Source organism: Channa argus, chromosome 3, assembly GCF_033026475.1.
Source record: "Channa argus isolate prfri chromosome 3, Channa argus male v1.0, whole genome shotgun sequence".
Lineage (NCBI taxonomy): Eukaryota > Metazoa > Chordata > Actinopteri > Anabantiformes > Channidae > Channa > Channa argus.
The window spans coordinates 5,780,827-5,806,159 of record NC_090199.1 but is presented as its reverse complement, the minus strand read 5'-3'; the positions used below and the strand labels follow the sequence as shown (position 1 = coordinate 5,806,159).

Genomic DNA, 25,333 nt, shown 5'->3' with positions numbered 1-25,333 from the left:
GTGTAGATGTCTTGGCCTTATTGGTTTCTCGCCATCTGTTTCTCGCTTCCTCCTTTACCTCAGTGCTCTGCAAACTGTCAGATCTGGGGGGAGTGGGTGTGTGACACACTTTCATAAAACCAGCATGTTACACAATTTTAATTCTCTGTATGTGTTCATGCATGTTGCGTATATGGGTGCGGTGGGACTGAAAGTGTAGACGTAGCCTGATATGAAAGAATACAGACAATTCTAGTGTTGTTTATTGTGAGCTGGTGCCATGGGTTTGTTTTTAGTACACGCGTCTGACTGTTCCCTTTATGCTTCAGCAATACGTAGCCTATTAATTGTGGCCGAAGCATGAATCCTCCTTTCAAACGGCTTTTTCTTTTCTTTTTTCTTTTTTTTTGTTTACTTTTTACATAGCTTGTACAAAGCTGTGTATATTCCCACTATCCTGCACTTCACGAGAGAGCAGCAGTCACACAACAATCACTCAACCTGGCCTATTCAGGTGGAGGACAAAACAGAGGCAATGGTCATGTTGAATATGATTATGTTTCCATCTGCCATCTTCTCCGGGCCTGACTGACCTCCTTCTGTCTGACTTCCTATTTCTTTCTTGACCTGTGTCTCCCTTTCTTTTCTTTTCCTTTCCTTTGTACTGCTGCCTTTTTCTTTCTTGGTTGCTACATAATCTTGTGATATAAACTAATATTTTAACATTAACATACTATAAATGTTTTTTAAAAAGGGCGGTGGGTTGTGGCAGGAAGGGCCTTGCCGGCCCCTGAAGGGACAAGACAAAACACACTGACTTAGGGGACTGCAGTGGCTCAATTGGTAGAGTGGCCCCCGAGCAACTGTAGTGTTGGAGGTTTGTAACCCCGCTCTTGTGTCCACATGCAGACCATCGATCAGCCATGGGGACCCTGAACTAGGCCGAAAGGACAACCCCCGCCCGCCCCCGACTTATTATATTGAGCTTTTACTACAACAAAACTATCGTATTAGTAGACTTCCCTGCACGCCTTGTTTGAGACTTAAAACTTTTCAAGGGCTCTTGTAGATAAAACCTTGTGTTTTTAGTTTGTATTCAATTGTTTCCTTTTATAATAACTATTGTAAAAATGGTTTAAAAAGGGTTTGAGTCAACTTATTCAGGTGGTGTGACAAAGTTTTAACTAAACTGGCTGACTTTCTTTTCCCCTTCTACTAACTGTCCTCCAGTCTTTGTCTTCTGTCTGTTTAGCTTAATGTCGTTATGGTCTTAAAAAAAATTGCCGCTCATCTAATGATCGATACATGTTGGAAGGAGAAGGTTAGATTGGAGTTTCCTCTATCTCATGATACAATCACCAATAAGAATATGCGCACATAAGACGGATACTTTGCACAGACTGTGCACTGTCTGCTGCAGGAAGCATAAATTGGGCTTTAAGCTACAATATGGATCTTTTTGGAATCCAGTTAGCTGTAGCATGAGACTTGAAATGAATCTTTCCAAAGCCATTAAATACCAATGCTGTGTCAGAGCTTGTGGCATCTCCTCCATAAAGTCGAGGGACCCTTTTACTTCAGCATGTACCGCACTGGGGCTGACCTTATCTGATTGGTTAGAGAATATCTCTACACTGCCACCAGTCATGTTCTGTGAGTATGTGTGGTGGGAAGCATTGACAGCACCTGTCCCCATTAAGAGAAGTTATAAGGCATACCACTAGTAAAACATGTATTTGAAAGTGAAAAGTTAAATACTCTAATGTTAATCTTACACGTGGTAAATTTCATAAAGTTGCTGAACGATATCTCAAGTTACTTTGAAATAGCGAACGGGGCATTTTTCTCCTGCTTTGGCTCGGAAGTTTGTAAAGTCTTGACCAGTTCTTAACTAAAGGTAATGTGTAACGTGTAATGTGTAAGTTTGCGTAATTAAAAGATGCAGTGTCAAAAGTTCTCTAGAAAGCTCCTCCCACCACAGTCTTGGTTTCAAACAAAGGATTTTTTCATTTTCTTCACCTCGAATGACAACGGTAAGTTTCTTATTTTCACTTAATACACAAATAACTTTAAGTATCAAGAGCGTGTTAAACTACTACTGTGTTTGAAATTCAGTAAAATTGGAACAATGCATTTGCTGGGAGCTAAAGTTAGCTTTGAGCTAGTGTTAATATTAGCTAGCATGGGAAGTTACCGTTACTTTAATGTTACACAGTGTTACTGGCCTAAGTTACTCCGCTCCTTTTTGCGGTCTTGGTTTTTAGGCCCTGTGGTTTTATTGTGGTTTTCAAATGGATTGAAAATCTGGGTTAATTCAGGGAAGCTTAGTTCTTTCTTTTTCTTTCGTTTTTTTTTTTTTTGCAGTACATCCCCACCACGACAAGTGAAAGACATGTAAGCCAGAGGAATTGTGACCGTGTTCCCCTACCTCAGTGACCCGTATTCTAAAATGGCTGTGTGAGTTGCTCACAAGAATTACTGTAGTGCAAATAAAGTCACACATATTTTAAATCCTACCAAGAGGCATGTCTAGCATCAGGAGAAGGACCATCAGGTGAAGGTCAGTCTGGAGGGCCAACTGTCAGATGAGAGGTACAATTTGTTGCTGGTGCGAACACGAGTGCAAGGAAGCAATCTCACTTATGGAAAATTCAACTGATGAAGACACAGACAAGAAGAAGATGAAGTTGACATTTCTCAATCGCCGCAACATGGTCCTTGACCCCCTGAAGTTGAGCAACCTACTGTCTGACTTTCCACATTTCCAGGGTAACAAAGGCTTGGTACATTTTTTCATTACTTTGGCAATTTAAGGACAGTTTCATAACTTCCACCAGTCCCTATTGCAAATTGAAGGGGATTTTGTACTGTTTGGTGAGGATGTACCTGCCATGTTCTTGGAAAGGTGACAAACAACATTCAAGCGAAAGATCATCCAACACTGCAGAAAGCTTCCTTCCACTATTGACTTGGAAGAACTCCTGCTGGCAGCTGATCCTTCTGATGATGAGACTAAAGATTATGCCGATGACTTTGGTGAGCTGTTCACAATGTCCTTTATTTTGACGACGCACATGCAAACAAACATGTGGATGTTCATTTTTAGTATCAAACGTAATGTTAGAGATAAGCTAAATCCTTATTTGACCTAACTGGGGGCATTTCCGTGTTCTGTGTTTGTTTGGAAATGTATTGTCAGTATAATATTTATAGTTTGGTTGGGATAGAAAATGTTTATCTGAAACATGGAGTCAACTGTAGTAGTAGGAAATAGGAACAAGTCTTTTCTATTGATGTCCATGTTCCAACTTTGTTAAAAAATAATTTCTGTTGTTACAGGTTGGGACAGTAACCTTTCAACAATCTTGCTGCTATTACATCTGATTCCACCTTCTGCTCAGGGACGGAAGATGGCAGGAAAGATGTCAGCCTCCCAAGCAGAAAAGCACCTTGTGGTCTTCAATAAGGGTTGTATGTTTTTCCAATTTAGGGTAGAAATTTTTTATTTTTTTTTTAATTTAATCTTATTGTTTATTTGTTTTGTCTTTTTTTAGACTGGAACAAACCTCTAAGAGCATCTGGATGCCATCACTACCAGCACTCAACCCTACTTCCTGGCAGTTGGAGTTAAGAAGAAATCTTGACAAGAACGCCATACAATGCAAGTCAACTTCTTCTCCTGGTGCTTTCGATGAGTTTTTTTTAAAGCGCACTTTGTTTTTGGCACATCTCACAACACCATGCTCCACAACATGTACACATTCATCCAAACCACTGTGTACAACATAGATGTTGGCAAACTCAAGGAAAGTCCCTGTGTTGCTGAAATTAGGGCAAAGATGCTTCGTTAGCACTAAAAGTTTCAAGATGAAGTGTTTTGTATGTAAGGCCGAGTTTACTTGTTCAAATATGCTTGTTAGGCATTTCTGATTAGTTACATGGAAAAAATCTTCGCCTTAACTGTGCCCAGGCTGGATGTGGTTGTGTGTTTGGTACTTTTTCAGGGTTTAGAAAACATTTAAACGCTAAACATCTTGAGCATAATGACCAGCAGGCTCACGCTGATGTTACTTTGCAGTGTGATGTGGCACTTAAACCAATTAGCTCTGTGGCGTCAACTAATGTAGAAGAGTTTTTGGAGATTCATGTTCAGGCTAAAGATGCAGGTTTACAGAGCCTGTCTTCCCAGGACAAATCAGAGTAATCCTTCGAAATATTAAAAAAATCATCCATTCACACCTTTATATTCAGAAGGTAAATGTAATAGACACTTTACACAGAAATGGGGAACTAATTAACCTGTTGAAAAGGTGTTTGGCACAAGATTTGACAGTCAAAGAAACAAGACCTCGGTTACTTATGATCAAGTCCTTTTGACTGATGATTTTGCACATGTTTTCATTTTGGAAACATGTTGTTGACATGTTCAAGTCCAGGCACCTGCCTGGTGCGTATGCAGACATAAGCAATGCTACATATGGTAAATAAAGTTTTATGATAACTTTGGAATCAAACATCCCTTGGGCTCTAAAAAGGGTACAATTCCAATTCCACCTTTATTTAATACTACAGTTTTTTATACTACTGAAGATGTTTTAACATTTAGAGCCTGACCTAATTGTGAGATGACAATAAAGATGTGACGTGTAATTTATTTTGTTTGTCTGTGATTTTTCTTCCCTTGTTTTCTTTGAAAAACAGCATTATTGAAAAGTTGCTTAGATTTTTGGTTTTGAAGCTGCATAAACACTTTAAAGGTAACACCACAGAGTTTTAGTAACACTATTTGGTGTAAAAGGATTTTTGAGTAAAACTATCGGAGCAAATGTTTCACTAAAAAGTAGTGTAAAAACAAAACGGTAGAGTGTAACATCAACTCTTGTTAGAGTCATTTGAACCTCCATCGTTAACCTCCGTTAACTAAATACAGTGTTTAAAGGAAATTGGACGTGACTCAGTTAGACATAACTTATCGCTGTGGGAGAGTCGATGACCAACACTATTGAGAGTTTTCTAACATGTACTGTCATTTTGAAATACCACTGTGTATAGTAGTAACACACTTGTTAGAGTTAGATTCCGATCGGGCCAAATACACTCGGCAGTAGTGTTAAATATGTTAAATATAGGAGTTTTTTTTTTTACGCAGAGTGACTTAAGTCGTGTGTTCACTTGTGGTTCCTCTCTTTACAATCTTTTTTCTAGGGACACCTATTTATCTCTCTGCAGTTGCTTTAGCCTCCCCCTCTTTATCTTTTCCCTTCTTGCTTCTCCCTTTATCTTAGCCCACTCATATTCTCCCTCTCTCACTGCTTTACTTTTTCTCGCAGCAGTGTAGTTGCCCCCCCCCCCCCCACTCATTTACAGACTGATGCTGCTCTCTTCATGCACACTTGCACTGTCACACAGAAAACCCCCAAATACAGTACAAATAGGACCCCAGCCCCATATGAACCAAGTGACGAGTTATTTTGGCCTCAGGTCGGCCGTTGCTCACAAGGAACGTGCCACGTCGCACCCTCCCCTTTCTTCCCATCCTCCACATTACACCCCCACCTATCTGTCTCTTTTTTCACTGTCTAATTCTTTCACTCTCAGATCCCATATCTCACTTCGTTCCATTTTGCCCACCTTTCTCTTACGATTCCTATCCCCTATCCCTGACTTTCCCTTTAAATGTGTGTGTGTTTATATGTTCTTTTGACAATATATATCCATGGGTATTTCCTTAATCGTGGCAGCTGTCAGCATACGGTTTCCACTGCATCTGCTTTTGTTTTCTGTGACAGATTTGACAACAAAAGCCATTGATGTCACTGTTGCACATTTTAGGAGCTGAATCCAATCTGTTAGAAGCACTGATGCAGGTGGTTACCTCATAGATGTGATGACTTGCCATTTGTTTTAATAGAGGATAACTTCCTTATACAGAAAGGCTGGTAGTCAAAATGCCACTAGAAGGAATCATTACGTTCACATATATTTCTAGGGAAAGTGCAGTTTTTGTACAATAAATCTAAGACTTTCTATTTTTTTGTGAGTGGGTTGGTCGACCAATGTGTTTCAGAGTGGTGGAACACTAACACTGGCATGGGAATTGATGCCCATGGTGCCAAAAGGAAGAACTGTAATGACTTTTTATCTAGTGCTATTTTGAGTGAAATGTCTCGACAACTATTGGACGGATTGTTATAAAATGTGTTGCAGTCATTCACATTCCCCACAGGATAAATTTCGATTTTTATCAGGTGCCATCACTGACAATTTTTACCAGTAAATGGTCAGCTTGTAACAAATTTCAATCTGTTACTGTTTATATCCAGGTAACTTTATCAATGTATTTTCAGTGTCATTTCCGGAAAGCGTGAAAGTTTCAGCAGCCACAAACCAGCCACAACATCTCACAAATCAGAAAACACCAATACAATTCTTTGTGCTTTGGTGCTACAGTACTAATTTTCAGCAAAGCTGTGTTTGGACCTGGGCTTCATTACGAAACTACTTAAACAGCTGATTGGATATTTCTCTCCAACTCTGGATGAGAAGTGATGATGGATGTTCCTCCCTTCTTTCTCTTCTGGAGGGAGGCTATAGCTCAGTTGGTAACACAGTCACCTTTACTTATTTGATGATTTTGACCCTAACTATGCCGAATTGTCCTTAAGCACACTGTGGGTCAGCTGAGCACCTTGCACCTCACACACTGATGGCAGCCATCGCCATTGGTTGGTGTATATGTGTGTGTGTGTGTGTGTGTGAATTGGTGATTGAAAAGCAACTTGCTTGCTTTTCATTCAAAATATAAACTGCCATTTACAATTTACCATTTCTTGTCAGAAGTGGACCTTCGCGTTTTGTGCCCTGTAATCCTGGGTTCCATGTGCCTCCGTCACTCTGAAGCTCATAAAGCTCTGCTCAAGATGTGTGCAGGTTCAGTACAGAGTGTAGGTCATCTGATAATAATTTTGTTAAATTAAATGTATTATTATAATTAAATTTTTCTCGTCCGGCTTATGCTGTAAGATCATTGGTCCGCATGTTGGATGTTTTTTTTTAAACACCCTTTGTGAAGTGCCTGTGCGCCGGGCTTGGGACTGGAACAGAACCACTGCTGCTTCACTATTGTGGTGATGATGATGATGATATATATACAGTGCACCAAAATGTAAAGCTGAACACTTACCTAACATATATATCAGCATAATAGTATCTAGACTAATCTCATATGTTTATTAGGGATAACAATATAATTTTCAGTGCAAACGTATTAGACTACTTTTTGCCCAGTGTTTGTTTGGAATAGTTAAAGTAAAAGCCTTTAGAAATCATGTTTTACTCAGAGAAAGTGTTTGTTATAAATGTAACAGCTGAAATCATACCTTAAACCAAAACGCATGTGCATTAAATGCTAAAGCAGAAATTAGCTTCCATTTAGCAAAAAGTTAGCATTATCTATGAAGATGCTGTGAGCTTTGTTACATAGGCAACAAAAGGAATTTACTAAAGACTTGATGCACATTATATATACATAGAAAATGCAGTTGCAACATCATCATACAATTGTTAAAAAGAAAATGAATCAAGTTTTTCTAAAGCCAAAGAAGACACACATTTACAATCAATTATTGTTTAGCATTCTTGCAATTAAGATTAATGTAATTGCCATAAAGAGTATTTAACCAATACAAACATCAAATATCTGTGCCACCTTAAAACTTAAATCCTGTTTTTTTTCTTCCTATCCCAGACACAAGATCCTTTTAACTCAGCTCCAGCTTCTAAAATAGCTTCATAATAATCGATGCCACATATTATTACACGGAAACAGCAAACGGAGAATTTTTATCCATTTCTTCACAGATGAAGAAATAGATCACATATTTATTCTCCTCCTTTGTGACTAATCAGACTCGGCACCAAAAAAACATACTGAAAATGTGATTATATAATTTGTCCCCCTCTAACTCGAGAGTTGAGATCTTCCAATATGCAGTAGGCCAACTCGTTTTCGCTCATTAACTGAGAATATATACTTGACATTTTTAGTAAACAAAGGCATTGTCTCAGCTTTAAACCAACTCTACAAATTAGGGCCTCTTCTCTTCTCCCAGTTCTTCCAGTCTGTGACAGTGACGTATGGCACATGCTAACTAGGTTGTGTGTATTTAAGCTCCACCTAACAGCTCTCTTGTACCTGTGGATTATTTAACCCCGGAGTTTAACGGCTGATTTATGGACATGGCTTTCTGTGTCTCTTAGCACCGCAGACAGTGTGACCACAGACAGATTGTGGTAGTACAGTTCCAGCCTACAGCTGCTTCACAATCTATTTTTACCAGCCATAGATCCTAGTGGTCTGGTACTGTCACACCCTCACATCTAGACTAATGGAGGACACACTCAGAACTGCTCTGATAATACTTCACACAGCCAGCAAGAAGCACTGGTCGTAGAGACCGAGCAGACATGTAAATGGATACCGTGATAATACAGATAAATAATATACACTTGATGCACTTAAAATGTCACATAGGCACAGAACTGGCTTTCCAACATCTGAGCTGAATTGAACAAATGTTTCGTCAGCCTGTCACCCATAAAGGTGAGAAAACACTGCCTCTGAATGATGCCTACAAATCCTAAATAACTGTATTATGTAGTTCCATATTTAGTCCAGAATGATCCTTCACAAGTTTCCCCCGTGTGTCAGAAGCAGTGAGATTTGAAGCAGTGGTGCACAATGCCGGTGGCAGTATTTTCACACTGAAACAACTGAAACAGAAATGGGTTGCGAGAGATAGTTAGTGCCACTTGGCTGTGAGTTTCTTTATCATTTTAGGTTTATTTGCCTCGTGCAGATGTTACAAATATCCATCTGTGAGATGTCTGCCTCCAAACCTAAGACATCACCAACAAATTCGATTCATTCGGTTTAGCATTGAAATGTTTAAAATGTTAAACTATTCAATAGCAACGTGTTCTCCAGGAAAAACATTTCCCTGTTACACTGGATAATCTACAGATTGCACTGTTTCATTAAAACTACTTTTTTTACTAAAATAGCCCCTTAACAACATGTTTTGTGAATTATAGATTATCCAGATTAACATAAATTACATATATACTTTACATTTTTCAATTGGTACTAAAACAACCCAACAAGTTCTCCAACTAAACTCCCATATATACCATTTTAACCTGCCCTCTAATGTGACCCATAGAAGCAAGAAGGGGCAGAAGCAAAAGATTTATCAGTTGCAAAGGTGACAGTTCAGGGAGCCAGAACAAAAAGAAATAATAACAGTTTGGTTTCTGAGGTGTGGGCCAAAAAAGAATATGATGTACGGTGGTACTTTCATTGTAGCGTGTCTTAGAGTTGTGTTTACTGGTGAGTATTTGGAGAGCGGTCATCTATCTTTATTAAAGTCACACACATCATAGGGGAAAGTCCACCGAAGTTTTGTTTGTGAGTCCTGAAATGCTCATTGGTTAAGGTTGCAACTGCACATCGTTCATCCGAAAACAAGATTCATTCTTCTTACCACAGTTCTTTCCATCTCAAATTAGTTAAAATACAGGGCAGTTTATTTAAACCTCAACAAAGAAACCCAACAACCTTCACCCTCCCTTTTGTTTGTCTCTGATCAACACATTATTGGTTTCATTCATGTATTATCTGACATGTTGTGCACATTCATGCCCCACGGAGGCAAAAGCCCATTGAATGCGGTGACCTTCACGACCTTTGCTCTGGCTCTGCCCTCAGCCAAACGACTTAATCTCATGAGCTCCGAGTCCAGAAGCCAGAGCTCATGAAGTCAGCAAGGACAAAACTATTGATTTTTACTGACCTCTGTGAACTTTCCCCAAGCCTCATGCCACTGTTCTGTTTTTACACGAGTTCAGTGGTTTTTATGACACAAGCATCTATTTTGGCCGTTCCAGTACTTTGCCATGGCTGATTTCTTCTCATTGAAATCTCACTCATCAATGAAAAAATAGACACATAGTAGAGATGATAACCTTATAAAAGTAGAGCTGTTGCATTGGACTGCATTAGATTGTACTGGTGTTCCTAATGAAGTGGCCATTGAGTGTATACGTCTGACAATTTTCTGTAACAGTGCATCAAACTGATCCAAGCAACAATAATTGCAATTGGCAGTGTTGTATTGGCAGTATTTAGTTTAGTAATTGGAATTGGTACTGGGAGAAAAAAAAGCTGTTTTACTTTGTGGTTAAATGAAACTGCTGTTCTATGTCCTTTTGTTTCTTTGGGAGTTTTTTTTTTTGTTTTTTTAATTCACTGTAATAACGTTCTAAAAGCCTATTTATACCCTAACTCTCAGATACACCCACTAACGTCCAGACCATCCAAGAAATACTTCTGCTTAATAGACCTTTGTTAAAAGTGTTGCTCTCTGTGAAAATAAAGTTCTTTACCATATAAGCCAGAAAAAATGTTTGGTTCCTGTTTCTGAATTCATCAAAACTAAAATGGATTTAATGGCGAAAAATATTGTGTGTGGCCATCGACTCAGTCTACACTGGGAATTGTCTCAATAAATGTAAGATTGATTGTAATCAGATTTTGTAAATACATCGGTGGCCGTAATAGGATGAAGTCTGCGTATTTCTATCTAATGCAACCAACTAATCAGTTTCTACTTATACAGTTAAATATCTCAAAGTCTCAGAAATGGACATCAGATTTTTTTATTGATTTATTTTTTACTCACGTGCCCAATTCCAGTGTTCTAATGACTTTGAGAATCTCCCTGTCTTTCCTTTAGTGTTGCCATGAGGCTGACATTTTTGCTTTTAAGTGCAACATCTTGACCCTGAGTTCAACCTATCACAATCTCCCCCTATTGCACTGCTCCACTAATTCCCTTTCTCTTTTTCCTTCCATCTATGATGGACATATGCAGATGACCATGTGTGTGTGACCTGTCCGTGCTCCATGATTTCGAGGTAACTGGGTCAGTAGCCCTATCAGAGTGGGATTGTGGCACCAATTTGCTGCCCTGTTATCCTGTTTTGGGAGGTGTTATGGTTGACCCATCTATATCCCTCCAATAGAGACAAACCATTATGCATCAGTGTCTCTATATAAGTGGAAATATGGAACATGGAGTTGGGGCCAAAGCTCTGATGATATTTTGTGAGACAAGCCACTGGGGCTGCTTTTTCTGGATACTCCTCTTTGTGCAGTACACTGGGAAAAAAGCAGCATTGAAGACTGAATTCAAGACTACTACTACTACTACTACTATGCTGAAGGAGAAATGGGGAGACTCACAAAGGACTGCAATGACATAAAGGAAGCCGAAGGAGACAGTCAGCATCTTTGTGGTAGCCAAAGCCTTCATTTGTTCACCACGTCCTCCAACCTGAACACCCATATTTTTCAATACTCTTTTTTTATGGCTAAAAGGACCATTTCTTAAAATAGCTCTACTATGTAGGGTGGCAGGGGTGCAATACAAACAAATAACATTTACAGCCAGTTGCAATGGCACGAAAAATGCAATTTTGCACATTTGTTTTTGCTCTTAATGCAGGAGTAAAACTGTGCTAACAGTTGGAATAGAGTTTGACATAAAAACACCAGGGCTTGGTATTATCACAAAATAATAATGCACGTGGGCTAGTAAAAAAGATGCAAAGTCTCATGGGTCGGTGGATGGTACAACAAGACACAGGACTTTTCCGAAGGAGATCAGGGTTCGACTCTAGTGCGAGAAGTTCTGCGCTTTAGTAATGGTCCCAACACAAAGCTCCTGGAGACCCTAAAGGGGTAAAAAGCGTTTATCTGACGCTGTGGAATCAGAACGTGGTGGCCTGCCCTGAGCTGCTCAATGTAGGGGTCCTCAAGTCTCTCTGCTTCCCCCCCCACAGAAAACTGTTTCTATGACCGTAACTATTTATGGTGATGTTGCACTCAATGCATAACCATTTAGTCTCGGTCGAAATGTGTAAACAGGTAAAATTAGCACAAACCCATCAATACACATCTGCTTTTATTGTTTTCAAAACATTATACAGTGTATTAATGGTGTGTGTGTGTGTGTGTGTGTTTGTTTTACAACTCTAAAACCAGGATTTTAGCTGCCATGTAAAAATATTACTAAGGCAGCAGTTGGCTGTTTTTTAGAAGTTTGTGTAAACGCCAAAAGCGGCTTTCAAGAGTCGTGAGCGTTACACTAAAATGCCACTGCTGTTGGAGAGAGCACACACACGGGGTTGCTTACATTAAGTTAAAAACTACGTTGAGTCAGGTTCTGGGGATTAAGCATTCACAACGTCCATGCTTCAGGCACTAGCAGCATGTTGTGGCTATGCTCGAAGTGTTTCTCCGAATATATACTTTTCCTCAATAAATCCAACACCTGCCCGAGCCAACAGAGGACACAGACAGGCTAAAACACTGCAGCTGAAAAGTTGAACAGGGATGTGAATAATTCAACAGGCTCTCAAGCAGTCGCCCTGTTCACTGCAGCTCTCTTTTTTCCTGTGAAACTCCCACTGTTTGCCCCCTGATGGACTCCGAGCAGGATGGTGCTCATGGCAGCATCCTGCTGTGTTTACTGTGTCACTATGCCAGTTTGACAAGACATCTTTGTCTCCCCACACCTCGGCGGGCCTTTTTCACCGTCTTGTGTTTTTTTATGTCCTTAAATCTTTACCTCATTCTTTATTCATCTCCTTCACTCTCCCCCGGACTAACTTTTAAAACCTTCATCATGTCTGTCTTTTTCTCTCGCCGCGGATTCGAAGCACACGACTGTACTGCATAATGTCTGGCTGCCCGAATGAAGGCTGCCTGCTGTAGCTGAATGAGTCTGTTAATTATAATTATAATGGCATTAAAGAAATGAGCCGAATCCACTGTAAGAACTAATTTGAAACAATTATGTGAAAACTTATAAGTTAAAGTCAATTTACTGCCCTTTGTTTTGCGTTTTCTGTGCCTCTTATTCCTCCTCCGTGCTTGGACTGTTCCTGGATTAAACAGAGTGTGCTGGATATGGGACACGTGCAGGAATGTGCTGTATGTCTCCAGCGGTGGTAACAGCAGTTTGTTTTGGAATAAAACACAAGAAGCGCTATGCGGTTAACATAAGCAATGACAGTCAAAGAAAATTGTCTCCGCATCTGAAGCAGCCCTCCTGTCACAGTTACGGCCAAGCTGCAGCGTCCGACTGACAGTGCAGTGCAAAAACAAACCACAATGCTGTAACTGACGAGCAACAGCGAATTAAAGGGTTTAATGTCTCACAAACTTTGGTGCCTCTTGCAGTATTTGCACAAAGCTGTCATGCAGAGCAACCCGAATGATATTTCCTAACTGAAGAAAATTGTCTGACACACTGAATTGTCATAATGGGCAATTTTGTTTATGTATTTACTTATTTTGCTTGGCAGTGCAGCTTAATGATAGCTCGGTGATTTGTGTTGGAACATGGTGGGTGTGTGTGTGTGTGTGTGTGTGTCACAATCCAATTATATGCAGCACAATGTTGAATGGCTGTTTTTACAGAGGCTCAGTGTCACACAGATGCACTCGGCTCAGTCAGATGCATGTTGGTAAAGGTTAGGACACATATGGGAAGCAGAGAAGGTTAATTACAGAGAATCCGGGTGGGTGGTGACAACTGTGGAGATTATTAGACAGTGGATGGAGAAGAACTGCTAGTTTGTCGATAGACTGCAGTGTGTCATGTAAATAAAATGAAGTAGAACTATGCATCAAATTCTTCCAGTTCCAGAAATTCCAGTCTGCACATCTTTTCATCTCAATTACCTCTTTAGCTTTGAGCACAATGGACTTGATGAAAAACTCACACCTACACTTTACTTTACCAATAACTGAACTTCCTATCATGTTTTAGCAAGCTCCAATTTTGCACATTTCATCAGAATGTTGCATGTATAAGGCAAAACATAGAGGTTTGTTGCACCTCGTTTCTCCAGTGTGTCCTCCACTAGTCGGACCCCCGTTGGCAGCTATTCAGCTGATTCACTGTGTTGACTCATCATGGATCCTGTCTTTGGACGAACTAACTCTGCCTTGTTTAGGTTTTGTAGATCAACAGTCCTACGTTTAGGTCTCCTTGCATTCTCCTCAGAGCTTAGCTGCATAGGCATTTGTACACCAATATCACTGGAATTACATCAAAGAGGAACTAAAGACTTCTGTTAAACTTCCCTCTGACTTCGCTATATTCAAATATTTCTCTGCTTCTATCTGCACAAGATGACATCACTCAGAGGAGTTTTTCATCATTGGGAGTTCAGATGATGTCAACTTGAGGAGCTCGGGACAACCGGTTGACTATAATTACAAGCTCCATAGAGTGAGCAACGAGACAACATAATCCGTATTACGCCTCCTCCAAGTGATGTCATCTGGAGGTGTTTTTCAGGTCAGAGGGAAGTTTAATGGCTTACTTTACATTCACTACTCAAACTAGCACCAAAAGAGGCAAGTTCAATATCAGTGAAGGCGTCGTTTAAGAGTGTTTAATGCCTGAACACTTGGACACACTCAATCGTAGTTAATGTGGATTCGTTGTGTTTTGGCCAATAACCCATAACTATGATTACGTGTATTTTATCATTTATTGCATAATGATTTAAAATGTGCTGAAATCTTGTGTCATAGAACTATGTCACGCAGGTGCTAATTGTTATGGATCTTTGTTTCCCCCGGGAGAATAGTAATGCTTGTAAGTGCTAAGTGTGTGTGCTACTTTTGCTCTGATTGGCTATTGTAAGATCATCAAAACAACAAGCATCTGATGAAGACTTTTACGTGGTGATATCTGTTTGCCTAGTTCTTAATGAACACATGTAAATAGCTGTGTATTCGTTATGAGGCAGGGGATAAAGGGCGATAAGTAAAGCAAGGCAGCGTGTGTTTCGTGTGCATTGTGCTGTGGCCAATTGGATTTTTGTGTGTGTGTGTGTGTGTGTTCGGTTAGAGTAAAAAAAGAAACACAAATATGAAAGAAAGACATTGAATGTGAAAATGGGAACAGCAAAAAAGGCAAAAAGCATTTGTCTGGAAAGAAATGATTGATTTTTGTTGCTGTTGCTTACTACTTTTGAGAGAAGAAACCTTAACAAACTACCTCACATCAATGCACAAGGGCTGAGAGGACGTAAACATAAAGCCGAACAAGAGCAGCTTCGTCAGAGTCAACACTGACTTTGTGACAAAACTGTGTGATGTGAGATAATGATGTGTGCAACAGGCTGCAAATGTGTGTTTGTTATTCTTATATAGATCATTGTACATGCACACAGCAAATGAAAGACTTTTTGATTTTGTAATCCTCCATGTGTTTTAGAGAGACTGTGTTGAGGCTGTCACTAATCGCTGACTAAATCTTTCAATCTAAAATAATAGTTTAGGGGAAAAAAATAATGAATACTGAGTGTGATCATTGGCAATAATGTGTATGCGAACACACTAATCAGCCACAACATTAATACCACTTGTTGTTCATTAATGCCTTTGTGTCGTAGGGTCAGTTTGCAGGCGTTGCTCTTACATTGATGCTGTTTTCCACTTTCTACATGTGATGTGCGCCGTTTATTCATGATAATACTCTCAACTGTCAGCAGAATGAGTGGTTTTATTTACGGACCACTACCTTCTACCTGCTACCATGTTGAGCAGGTTTTATCTACTGTAGATATCAGTTATGCACTTGCCCTTTACGCAAAAATGTTTAGTCAACCAAACTATCTACCTACGGCGAATGAATATCCTAAAACGTGCGCTTTACAGTACTAGAGAAAACCTCCACATTATGCTTGGCATCACCCGAAGGCTTTATCACACCTTTACAATGTCTTGCTTTCTGAGCGGGATTCAATATAACACGATAGGACACAATCGCCAAAAGAAATCTTTCATTTGTCTCCACCCACTAAGACTGAGCTCAACTGCTGAGATTTGTTTTTTTTCTTCCAGCACAAATCTTTCGAGGGGAAAAAAAAGAAAAGAAAAACCTTTAAAGTTGTATACTGTAAATCTCCCTCTATTCGAACAGTAAACAACATCAGCTAAACAACTGAATTCCCCTACAAACCACATTGTCCTTCCTCATTGTCTCCCCTGGGGTTATGGGAGAACTCTCCAATCAATTAAACACTAATTGTGTTGGTTGTGATGTGTGGAGCACCAGGGTATCTTCTCAGCTCACGAAAATGCCAGCTCATTTTAAAAATGTGTCATCTCCAGTGCTGCCTACACACTGTGGTTCTTTGAAGGAGACGGTACCATGTGACAAATAGGAAATATTAAAATCATCAAGCAGGCAGAAAGAATTGGTTGGGATTATTAAAGCTAAATAAATGTAACTGTTAGGGTTTTGTTGCATGCAAGTGCTAAGATGTCACTGTTAAATTCTGCCTGAAAGTGGTTTGAGGTCAAACTGACTGTATTTCATTCACAGCAAAGTTTTTAATATATTAAATATATTGCAAATGTATAAATGTATGCGGAGCAAAATCCTACATGACGCAAGAAGAGGGAAAATTTTACAGTGTCCCAACTTTTACAGAAATGGGATTTGGACACATCCTGAATGTTAGATGTAAATGTGAATGAAAACCTTTTACCTTTCCAAATGTAGCTTTACAAAGTCCTGCCAATTGCAGATTTATCAACACCTACAGAGTTGGCATATCTGCACACAGGCTTGCACGTACATGCATATAAAAATCCAATAATAAAAACACCTGTTCCCAGGAATACAGACACAATGCTATGAACAAATCTCTAAAGCTCTAACACACAGTGCTTTGTCTCTTAATGGTAGAAGCCCACAGGCTGTCATGAATGTTTCTCATCGGAGTAGGAAATGTTGCAGCGTTTGGGTAGAAGCGATCTGTTCTCTGCACAGCCGCTGCAGCCAAACAACTACTTAGTCCTCAGCAGACTCTCTTATGTTTGAATGTGTGGCAAGATGGAACGATAGGCTGATCAGAGTTTATGGATGGAAGCCAGTTGGCTCATGTGGAATCCAAAATAGAGATGTACTGTAGTTAGTCGACAGAAGAGATGATCCACAACAGAGTGTTCCATAAATACACAACATCAGCCATAAATAGCGCAAGTGAGTACAGTATGACGGAAGCTTATTCAGTTCAGATTTATAAATTCTATGTGTGTTTAAGAGTTGATACTCGTTTCTTGATGTGTAAACGCTTTAAAACCCCTTTTGTCCGCAGATGTAGTGAACAAAAAAAAAAACTTTGAGCAGGTTGTGGAATTCTCAGAATTCCGCAGTACTCGCAACCCCAAGGGACGTTTGCTGCGGCTTGCAGCAGCCAAGTTCCAAACGTTTTACGTTGCACAGAACCATTAATCAGAATCATTTTATCAACCGTTACGTTACTATTCTCCATCTTTTTAATAGCAATTACAGACAAATTGCATGAGAACCAGTAATTTGTTCTAATGCTCATTGTTAATACTGAATGTAAAACTGCAAAAACATGAACCCTTGTGAATTCTTTGTTGATCGTATACTGTATATTTCTATTGTTGATTTTCTTTTTATTTACATAGATTTGCTTTGGTTCACACTTTTCTTATCTTATCTTATACCACGGTGAATTGTCATATTGTACTCGTACAGGAGGTGTACGTTCAGCTTTTGCTGCTGTGAATGGCCGCGTGCTCTGCTGGCATCGCACTCCAGCTTTGAAAATCTCTGCTATGTTGTAACCTAATCTAAAGGGCCGTCACTCAAACGTACACACAGACGGAGAACATTGAAGACCGAGACTAAAATCAAAGATCCAGCAACCATTTGTTGTGTGCTGAACTATCATGTGTCCTCGCTTTGCATCATTGCCTTCTCTCAGCTTGAGCCAAATATTCATCCCGATTTTAGCACAATTCAAATTTTCATCCTTCTACTTTATTTGCATCAACAGCTTTTATTGGTCTCTGGTACTGTTGATGAGGCGGAGAAATACATTTTTAATCATGCAGAACAACTGAGGTGCTACATGATTGTTTTTTTTTTTTTTTAAACTTTCCATTTTCCAATTAAGATTGAAAAGAATGCATAAGCTATGCTCTGGCTCCTTACTGTATGAAAAAAAAAAACTCCAGCAATCACTCTCATTGGCACCCTTTTGTCTGTCAAACTAGATGCTAATTACGTTGTAAATTGTCTGGAAGAAATGTGTATTTATACACTCTGGCATTTAGCCTTTTAGATTTCAAATGGGACATGAATATACATTTTGTAAACAAGCAATGATTTCCTCAGGGCACGGAAAGTGTGTTTGACTGTGTCTACAACCTTCCTGCAAGTCTGGATAATAAATGATTTTGCATGCAAGACTCAACAGGAATGATAAATCAGTTGTCAGGAACACAAGAAATCAGCGCGTATTCACACGACACGGAGAGCAAAATCAAGTTAGACAAACGCTAATCAACTTCAAATAATCTCCCGCGGCTCATTTTAAAGCTCTTGGGCAGCGTCTGATTGCTTTTAAATACAGGGGAGTTTTAAATGTTGCAGTCTAAACACCAGGTACTGCAGCAGGCAATTCTGTTGTGCTTGTGTGCATGTTGGCGCCGTACTGCACGAGCTGCTTCTTCAGTGCCCTGAAAATCCATTTCTCGGCCGAGCGAGTATATATATGTCTAGTGTGAACAAGGATAAGCACTCATTTGTTTGTACGGGAAAGTCAATGCACGGACGCCCAGTGTTGTTAGGCGACGGACATGTCAAGGGGGGGATTGTAGGAAGCGGCCCTGGGCTCTACTGGGCCTGTTGAAGCCTTTCATCTGAGTACGCCAACATCATTAAGAGCCTGCCATGTTTACTTTTTTGCGTCTACTGCTGTATTTGATTGCTTGTCTGTGGCTGTGTGCCTATGAGGTGTAACCGTAATGAGTGTGTATGGGCGTTCGTAAGCGTGATAATCAGTCTTTCCGTGTATGTGTTACAACTGCACTGAGTTAGCTCTTCATGAGCCTCTGTCTAGATATATCTCTGTCACTACGAACTCAAAGTGTAAATACCTGCGTATATCTCACTGAGCCTATAGGATCATTAAGCCTTCGACACGGTCTAGATCCTGCTAATGAGGATCTGTGTCACATTAAGATGCAGAAACAACAGATCTCTTTAGCTCTCAAAACTGCAGCCGCTTGCTACTGCGTGTGCAGCTTGCATGTTTGTATGTATGTAAAGTCGTGCATATTTTTATTGTGCATCACATTATTTGCAGGCCCGTCTAGGTTGCGACCAATCAGCACCGATTCTATTTCCAGCTGGAGCAGATGTAGCATTGAATGTCTTTTCAGTTACAAATGCATAAAACCAACTACTGTCAGTTTCAAGTGTTTCATTTCAACCGATGCAAGAGTCACTGAATAGTTAAACAGCAGAACTTAAAGGTTAGAAAAAGATTTTAGTCATTTTTTTAGACATAGTCAAAAAGATGCAACTTTGACCACAGCTGGGTCAAAACATGGCTTAAAAAAGGCTGTTGTTCAACAGCAAATTGTGACAAAGTAATAATAAGACAAACGGTGTTTCAAATGCTAATATTCACAGATTGTGGCTCAAACCTCTTAGCTGATCTTGACGGCTCATTAAATTCAGATTTAAATATTGAGCGTTGAAAGGCAAATAATATCAAACACAGACAAACTGTATGGCCACACACTTTACCATTACAGGCTACACAAACACATACTCCTACACACCCAGGGGAACTTTTAGCTGTTTGCCAGCGTTGTCCCTCATGCATATTTATTAGTGTGGAATATTAAATATGGTTATGAAATGTAGGCAGACTAAGCAAATTAACTAAATCCTTCTGAGCGAACATGCGAGCTGCGGTGAGCCTTTGTGTGCACTTTGCATTATCCTGAGTGCTGCTTGAAGTACAATAAATCCAAAATATCAGAGACACTCAATCACTTTCTTAATTCTTTAATAAATAATTTGTTGTATTACAACTGCCTGCCCCTTCTATTTGTCCTATTGCACTGTGCAAATGACAGCATTGATTGCTGATTGTGTAGCGGGTTGGGTTGGGATGCAGAAGGCCGTGGGTTCGAATCCCACCCCACCAAGGGTGGGCCACCTTGGTGCCGGTCCCGAGCCCCGATAAAATAGGACGGTTGTGGCAGAAAGGGCATCTGGCGTAAAAACTCATGCCAAATCGACGTGCGGAACCACTGAATCGACAAGCTGAAGGCCATTGATTGACAGTCCATTGATACTCACACAGCCTATATTTATTGAAAAAAGACAAAATAAAGAAAGTTTACAGTTTACTTCACAGGTGCCTAACAATGCATGTGACTCTTTAAACCACTGATTGAAAATGTGCAGGACCTCAGGAAGAAGAGTTGTAATTTGAAATGCAATTATTTTGTAACACCTTTTGCAAGGAGGTGGGATTTGCTTGGATGCTCTTGTTGTCGAAAAGAAAACAAAGATAAACATTGTTTAACAGCCACAGTTTGTTGTTCCAGTAAAATCAGCGCTATTATTCACCAGGATGATTCATTACCATGAATCATTAGTTTAGATTTAACGAGGCGGCTGCTGTGCATGTGGACCATGATGTTCTTCAGAATAATTATTCCTTTTTCAGGTCACTGGCAGTCGTAGTAATGTTGACATGCATGTGATCTCTTTCTTCTACGTAATTTAAAAAAAAAAAAGTTTGCACAAACTTGAATAGTGCAGCAAAGAGATGTGGTCAGGAACATATTTGCTTCTGTTCCAGCCATGCCCCATCGCAGGGTTAATGATTATGGAATACTGATAATTTTGCAGATCCTATCAGAGGTTAAAATAACCCTAAATGCGCTAGAGCATATACTATATGCCCAGAGTTGGTTTCAGGCAAATTGAAAGTCATTATGTCACATTGTCTGAACCAGTCAGTGACAGACAAAAGGTAGCAAGCAAAACAGGGCTGCAAATGTCGAAACCATGCTGCTCATCACTAGTCGAGAGACTAGAAATTCACAGAGCAATCTGCCTTATATTGTTAAAGTCCCTGTGCTTCTATGAAGTACAGTAAATAACCCCTTAACAAAGGCACACAAGTTTGATACTGCTGGACAGGTTCAAAGCATCGTGCTTGCTATAATACATAAAAGACAATTCCCAACAGCTGCAAACACAGCGGTGAAACCAAAGCAGTTTGTTGAGGCAGATAGTAAACAGCAGCCACTCGTTGCACTGGTCCTAATGAGCAATAATGTGTTACGACTCTTGCACTTTGCATTTTTAATGGAGACCAGACTTTTAATAGGGACATGCCGCCCTAGATGCACTTTCTTTGTACTCAAGGTTCATTGTCTGCTGCTCTATCTAGATTAGCCAGAGTTCCTGAAAAGCATTCCCACATCTCAGAAATTATGTCCAGAGGCTGCAAGTCCAGTAGAAAGTTAAACACATAATGTTTGGTTCAGAAGGTTTTAGTGGAATCAGCAAAACGAATAGACAAACAAAACATGAACACTGTCTTTGTGACTTTGGCCATTGTTCTGCCTTAATAGATAAAGTAAAACTTTATCTTGCTTAGTTTTCGAGGGGCCTCACACTAAGCAGCCTCACGTTAAATGACTTCTGTAGAAAAACAACAGCTTTCAGCATCCAGTTGTTAGGAATTTCCACGTAGTGGTGTTATTTTAAGTGCCTTTGCTGTTTACCATAGAAGTGCCATTGATGGCAATCAGAATGTGGCTGCAGTGGTGAGAGACTGAAGGTCCCAGAGCTGGAAGCCTGTGGGAAAATGCTTTGGTCTCTCGACGTTAGATCCCATACTGCCTTAAGGCTCTAATTAATCAACAGAAACTGTGCGCTAGATAATCCCCTCGTATCTTTGCTCTAATTGGCTGGTTTTCTTCTCTGTTTTGAGCTTTTCGGTAACAATGCTGCATTCCCCTGACCACAGGCAAATACAGCTCATGTTTCCAATGTAACAAGAAAACACAAATTGGCAGCAAATAGAAGTTTCTCTCCTTTACATTTAGTTTTTCCTCACACTTATCTGTTGTCACCATTTCCATGGCTATGCGCCAGTAGGTAGATGAGCCACATGCTAGTAGGCTCAGAAGGTCATTATCATGCAGTTATATGGGCCACGGGGTCGTTTAGTTTGTGCACAGAAAAATATAGCACTTTGATTTAGGCCCAAAAACAAGCGGGTTATGAAATACCATTGGTTGGGTTAACATTGAAGAAGGTCAGCCACCCTGACCTTCTTCCTACAAAGACTATGACAATTTATCTCTATCCTAAGTTTTGACGTTGTCCTAATGTTTAAATTCCCCCTCAAAACAGGCCCTGTGATCCCAATGTATCATCAGAATCAAATGAACAAGACTGGGATAACACTGTAACCCTGTTCACGTTCACCACACACAAAGGGTAATGCTGTTTATTACCATCACAATACAGTAGCACTAATAGATTGCAACCTGTTTGAAGGGCTACACAGCCCTACAGTACCACTTTATACTACCTTTTGCTGCTAAAGTGAATTGGACCGATGCAGGTGAATTAAAAGAAAAAAATAATAAGTGGTAGAACCGAGGGGGTGGGTGGGGGGGAATTAAGAGAATATTTACTACAGCCACTAGATGTCGCCAATTTCCCACACATCTTGCTCACAATACATATGCCAGCAGGTAGTGGGTGACCTGTAAACCATAACTATGGGCTTATTATCACTGGTAACTCGCCATTCAGTTACACGATAACACTGCAAGTGGTTGTCTTTTTCTATCACTGTCTATCGTAAATACCATCGGATTTTAGAAGGCTAGATTGTAATTTGCTTTGTGGCAGTACGTTAGCTGGGAAAACCCATTCTACCATCATATCCGTATCTTAAATATGCCTTTATGACCAGTAGACTATTAACAGTGCATACAGACTTGGAGCAAGAAGCACCAGCCAGTGAAATTAATGAGCTTTGCAGGTACTGGAGGGTTGATTCCTCCTGGCTGCAGCTTTATTTTTAGTATAGTGAAATCTGAGATGTATCCGTCTTTCCATCTCATGTCATGCAAGAAAGCACAATGTCAAATAAGATGGGTCTGTAGGACCAGAAACACTGTATTGTTTTTCAAAGAGTAGTTTTAGAGGGCACTGATCTTGTTCTATCGATCTTGTTCTATTGATCAGGTTGTCAGGACAAATGGTACATCTGAAAGTCATTCTACACTGCAATATCAAGCAACACACTTTGTTGTATGACTGAAGTGCCATTTTTTGGAATTGCAGTATTAGGCTTAACTTTACTTAGGGCAAACTCTTAAGGTTTGGAACCCAGGTGTTTTTTTTCTCTGCAGTAAGCTCATTGTTGCTTATCCTGTTTTCTGTCTTAATCTCATTCCAGAACGTTGGGTTGCAATGACGAGCGAGGAGGAGGAGGGCCTCGGCGCTGAAACATCAACAGCAACGGCATCGTCAGCGGCAACGATCTCCGGGGTAACGGCAGCAGTTGCCAGGGGCGGCGGCGATGATGTCACTTCCTCCTCCCCCTGCAGGCCCTCCCCGTACCACCTCCGATGTCCCGCAGAAAAGGAGAAGAAAGAGAAAGAAATAGAAGAGGAAGGGATTGTTGAGGAAGAGAGGATAGAGAAGGAGGAGCTGTTGGAACATGAGGGAGATGATGACGATGATGATGATGATGGCAGCAGTGATACAAGTGTATTAGTAGTGCCCTACCCTGAGCTCGTTCCTGTGGTCTTCTTCTGCCTCAAGCAGACAACATGCCCCCGCAGCTGGTGCATCCGCATGGTCTCCAGCCCATATCCTTTCAGATCTGGGAACGGTGAAGAGTTTGTCATGCTCTTCTGTCCGTATCGGAATCATTTCCATTCAGTCATTCAGCATCCCTCCATTTCTGGATACTAGGAAAACTATAAGTAAGTCAAGGGCAAGAGTCACTAAAACCTCTGCGGCCGTTTTGTTCCAAAGCAGATTTGATGCATTTTGGACTTTAAGAGTTAAAGTTCGCATATTATTTTAGTGAGTGTTTGCAGGGTACGGCAGCTAAGGTGCTTTTAACAGTGTCTATTATTTGTCGTGTCAAGTTGCTTTTGGAAAGAAAATTCCAAAAAACAGCAGTAAAGGCAGCACAAATGAGTTTTATCTGGCCTCAAGGGACAATCATGCTGAAGGAAATGAATAAAGTGCTACATTAGTCTCACAGTAACAATATTAGCAAAACTAGTGGATTGTAATATAATTTACTGGCTAATGCAGAATGGATCTGAGTTCAAGGAACTGCTTCCTAAAACTGCTGTTTTGGTATAAATACTGTGGTCTCCAGTGTTGTGCACGTACACAAACTGAACGTATCATTTTGTAAGAACGTGAGTGTGTGTGAACATGAGCAACAAAGGTTTTGTTGCCTCTGTGCTATGCTCCGCTTGAATCGCAGCTGCCGGCTCCTTCTCATCCTGCTGCTCTACTACTTCACCTTATGTGTCTGAGGCGTTTAGGGACCGTTCGGAGCACTGGTCAGTGTTTTGTAAATCCTTGTGAGCCAAAAGTTCAGAAGTATTTTAATGACAGAGGCCACTAATCCGTCCTACCTCCACTCCCCCTGAGAGTTCCATACTCAGACCTGAACTTTTAACATATACCACTTTACTTTACTTGGACTTTAAACTTTAAACACCGGTAATTCCATCAACAAGTTGGAGTCACATAATATTACTTTGCAGAGCCCACATAGTACATAGTCCTGCAGACAATGCTTATCACACTTGTTAGAAGCAAAACCTGCAGTGAGGTGATGTGTGACTCACACGCAATGGCTTTCAGCTTGTCCCTTTAGGGGTCGCCACACGTTGATTTGGGAACCCGCCCGTTTTTATCCGGGCTTAGGACGGGCACCAAGGCTGCTCTCGGTGGCTGGGTGGGTCACACCTGGTGGGTGGGATTTCGAACTTGCGCCCTTCTGTATCCCAACCCAATGGGATGTTTGACCAAAAAGAAAGAAAGAGGGTACTCAAAGTACTTTACTTTGGTTATGTCTCTGTTTTCATCCTCTGTCTGTAAATCTGCCCCATTCACTCTCACTTGCTTTCCTGTTGTGTCTCTTTATGCCGGTGTTACAAGTTTCCAGTCTTGTTTCCTGGGTTACCCTAAAAAGGTCACAGGTAAATTAAATATACTTTTATGTTGGACTGTACTATCTGGAACTTTAAGCGGAGATCTCGTCTCTCCTGAAATGCAATAGTAGCAAGGCCTTGTAAAAAAAAACTTACATCCAAAAAAGTCTCTCATACAGCATCAGCTGTGATTTCAAAACAGCGTTTGATTTC

General features: G+C 40.3%; 1 protein-coding gene across 1 annotated transcript in view; it reads left to right on the top strand.

Moving 5' to 3' along the window:
• LOC137124276 (voltage-dependent T-type calcium channel subunit alpha-1I-like) overlaps positions 1-25,333 on the top strand; it is a 179,138-nt gene that overhangs the window by 25,632 nt on the left and 128,173 nt on the right. Inside the window, exon 2 of the mRNA XM_067499102.1 lies at positions 23,395-23,809. Within this exon, the coding sequence (XP_067355203.1) occupies positions 23,409-23,809 (401 nt within the window). The 5' untranslated portion in view covers positions 23,395-23,408. The remainder of the gene's footprint in view (positions 1-23,394; positions 23,810-25,333) is intronic.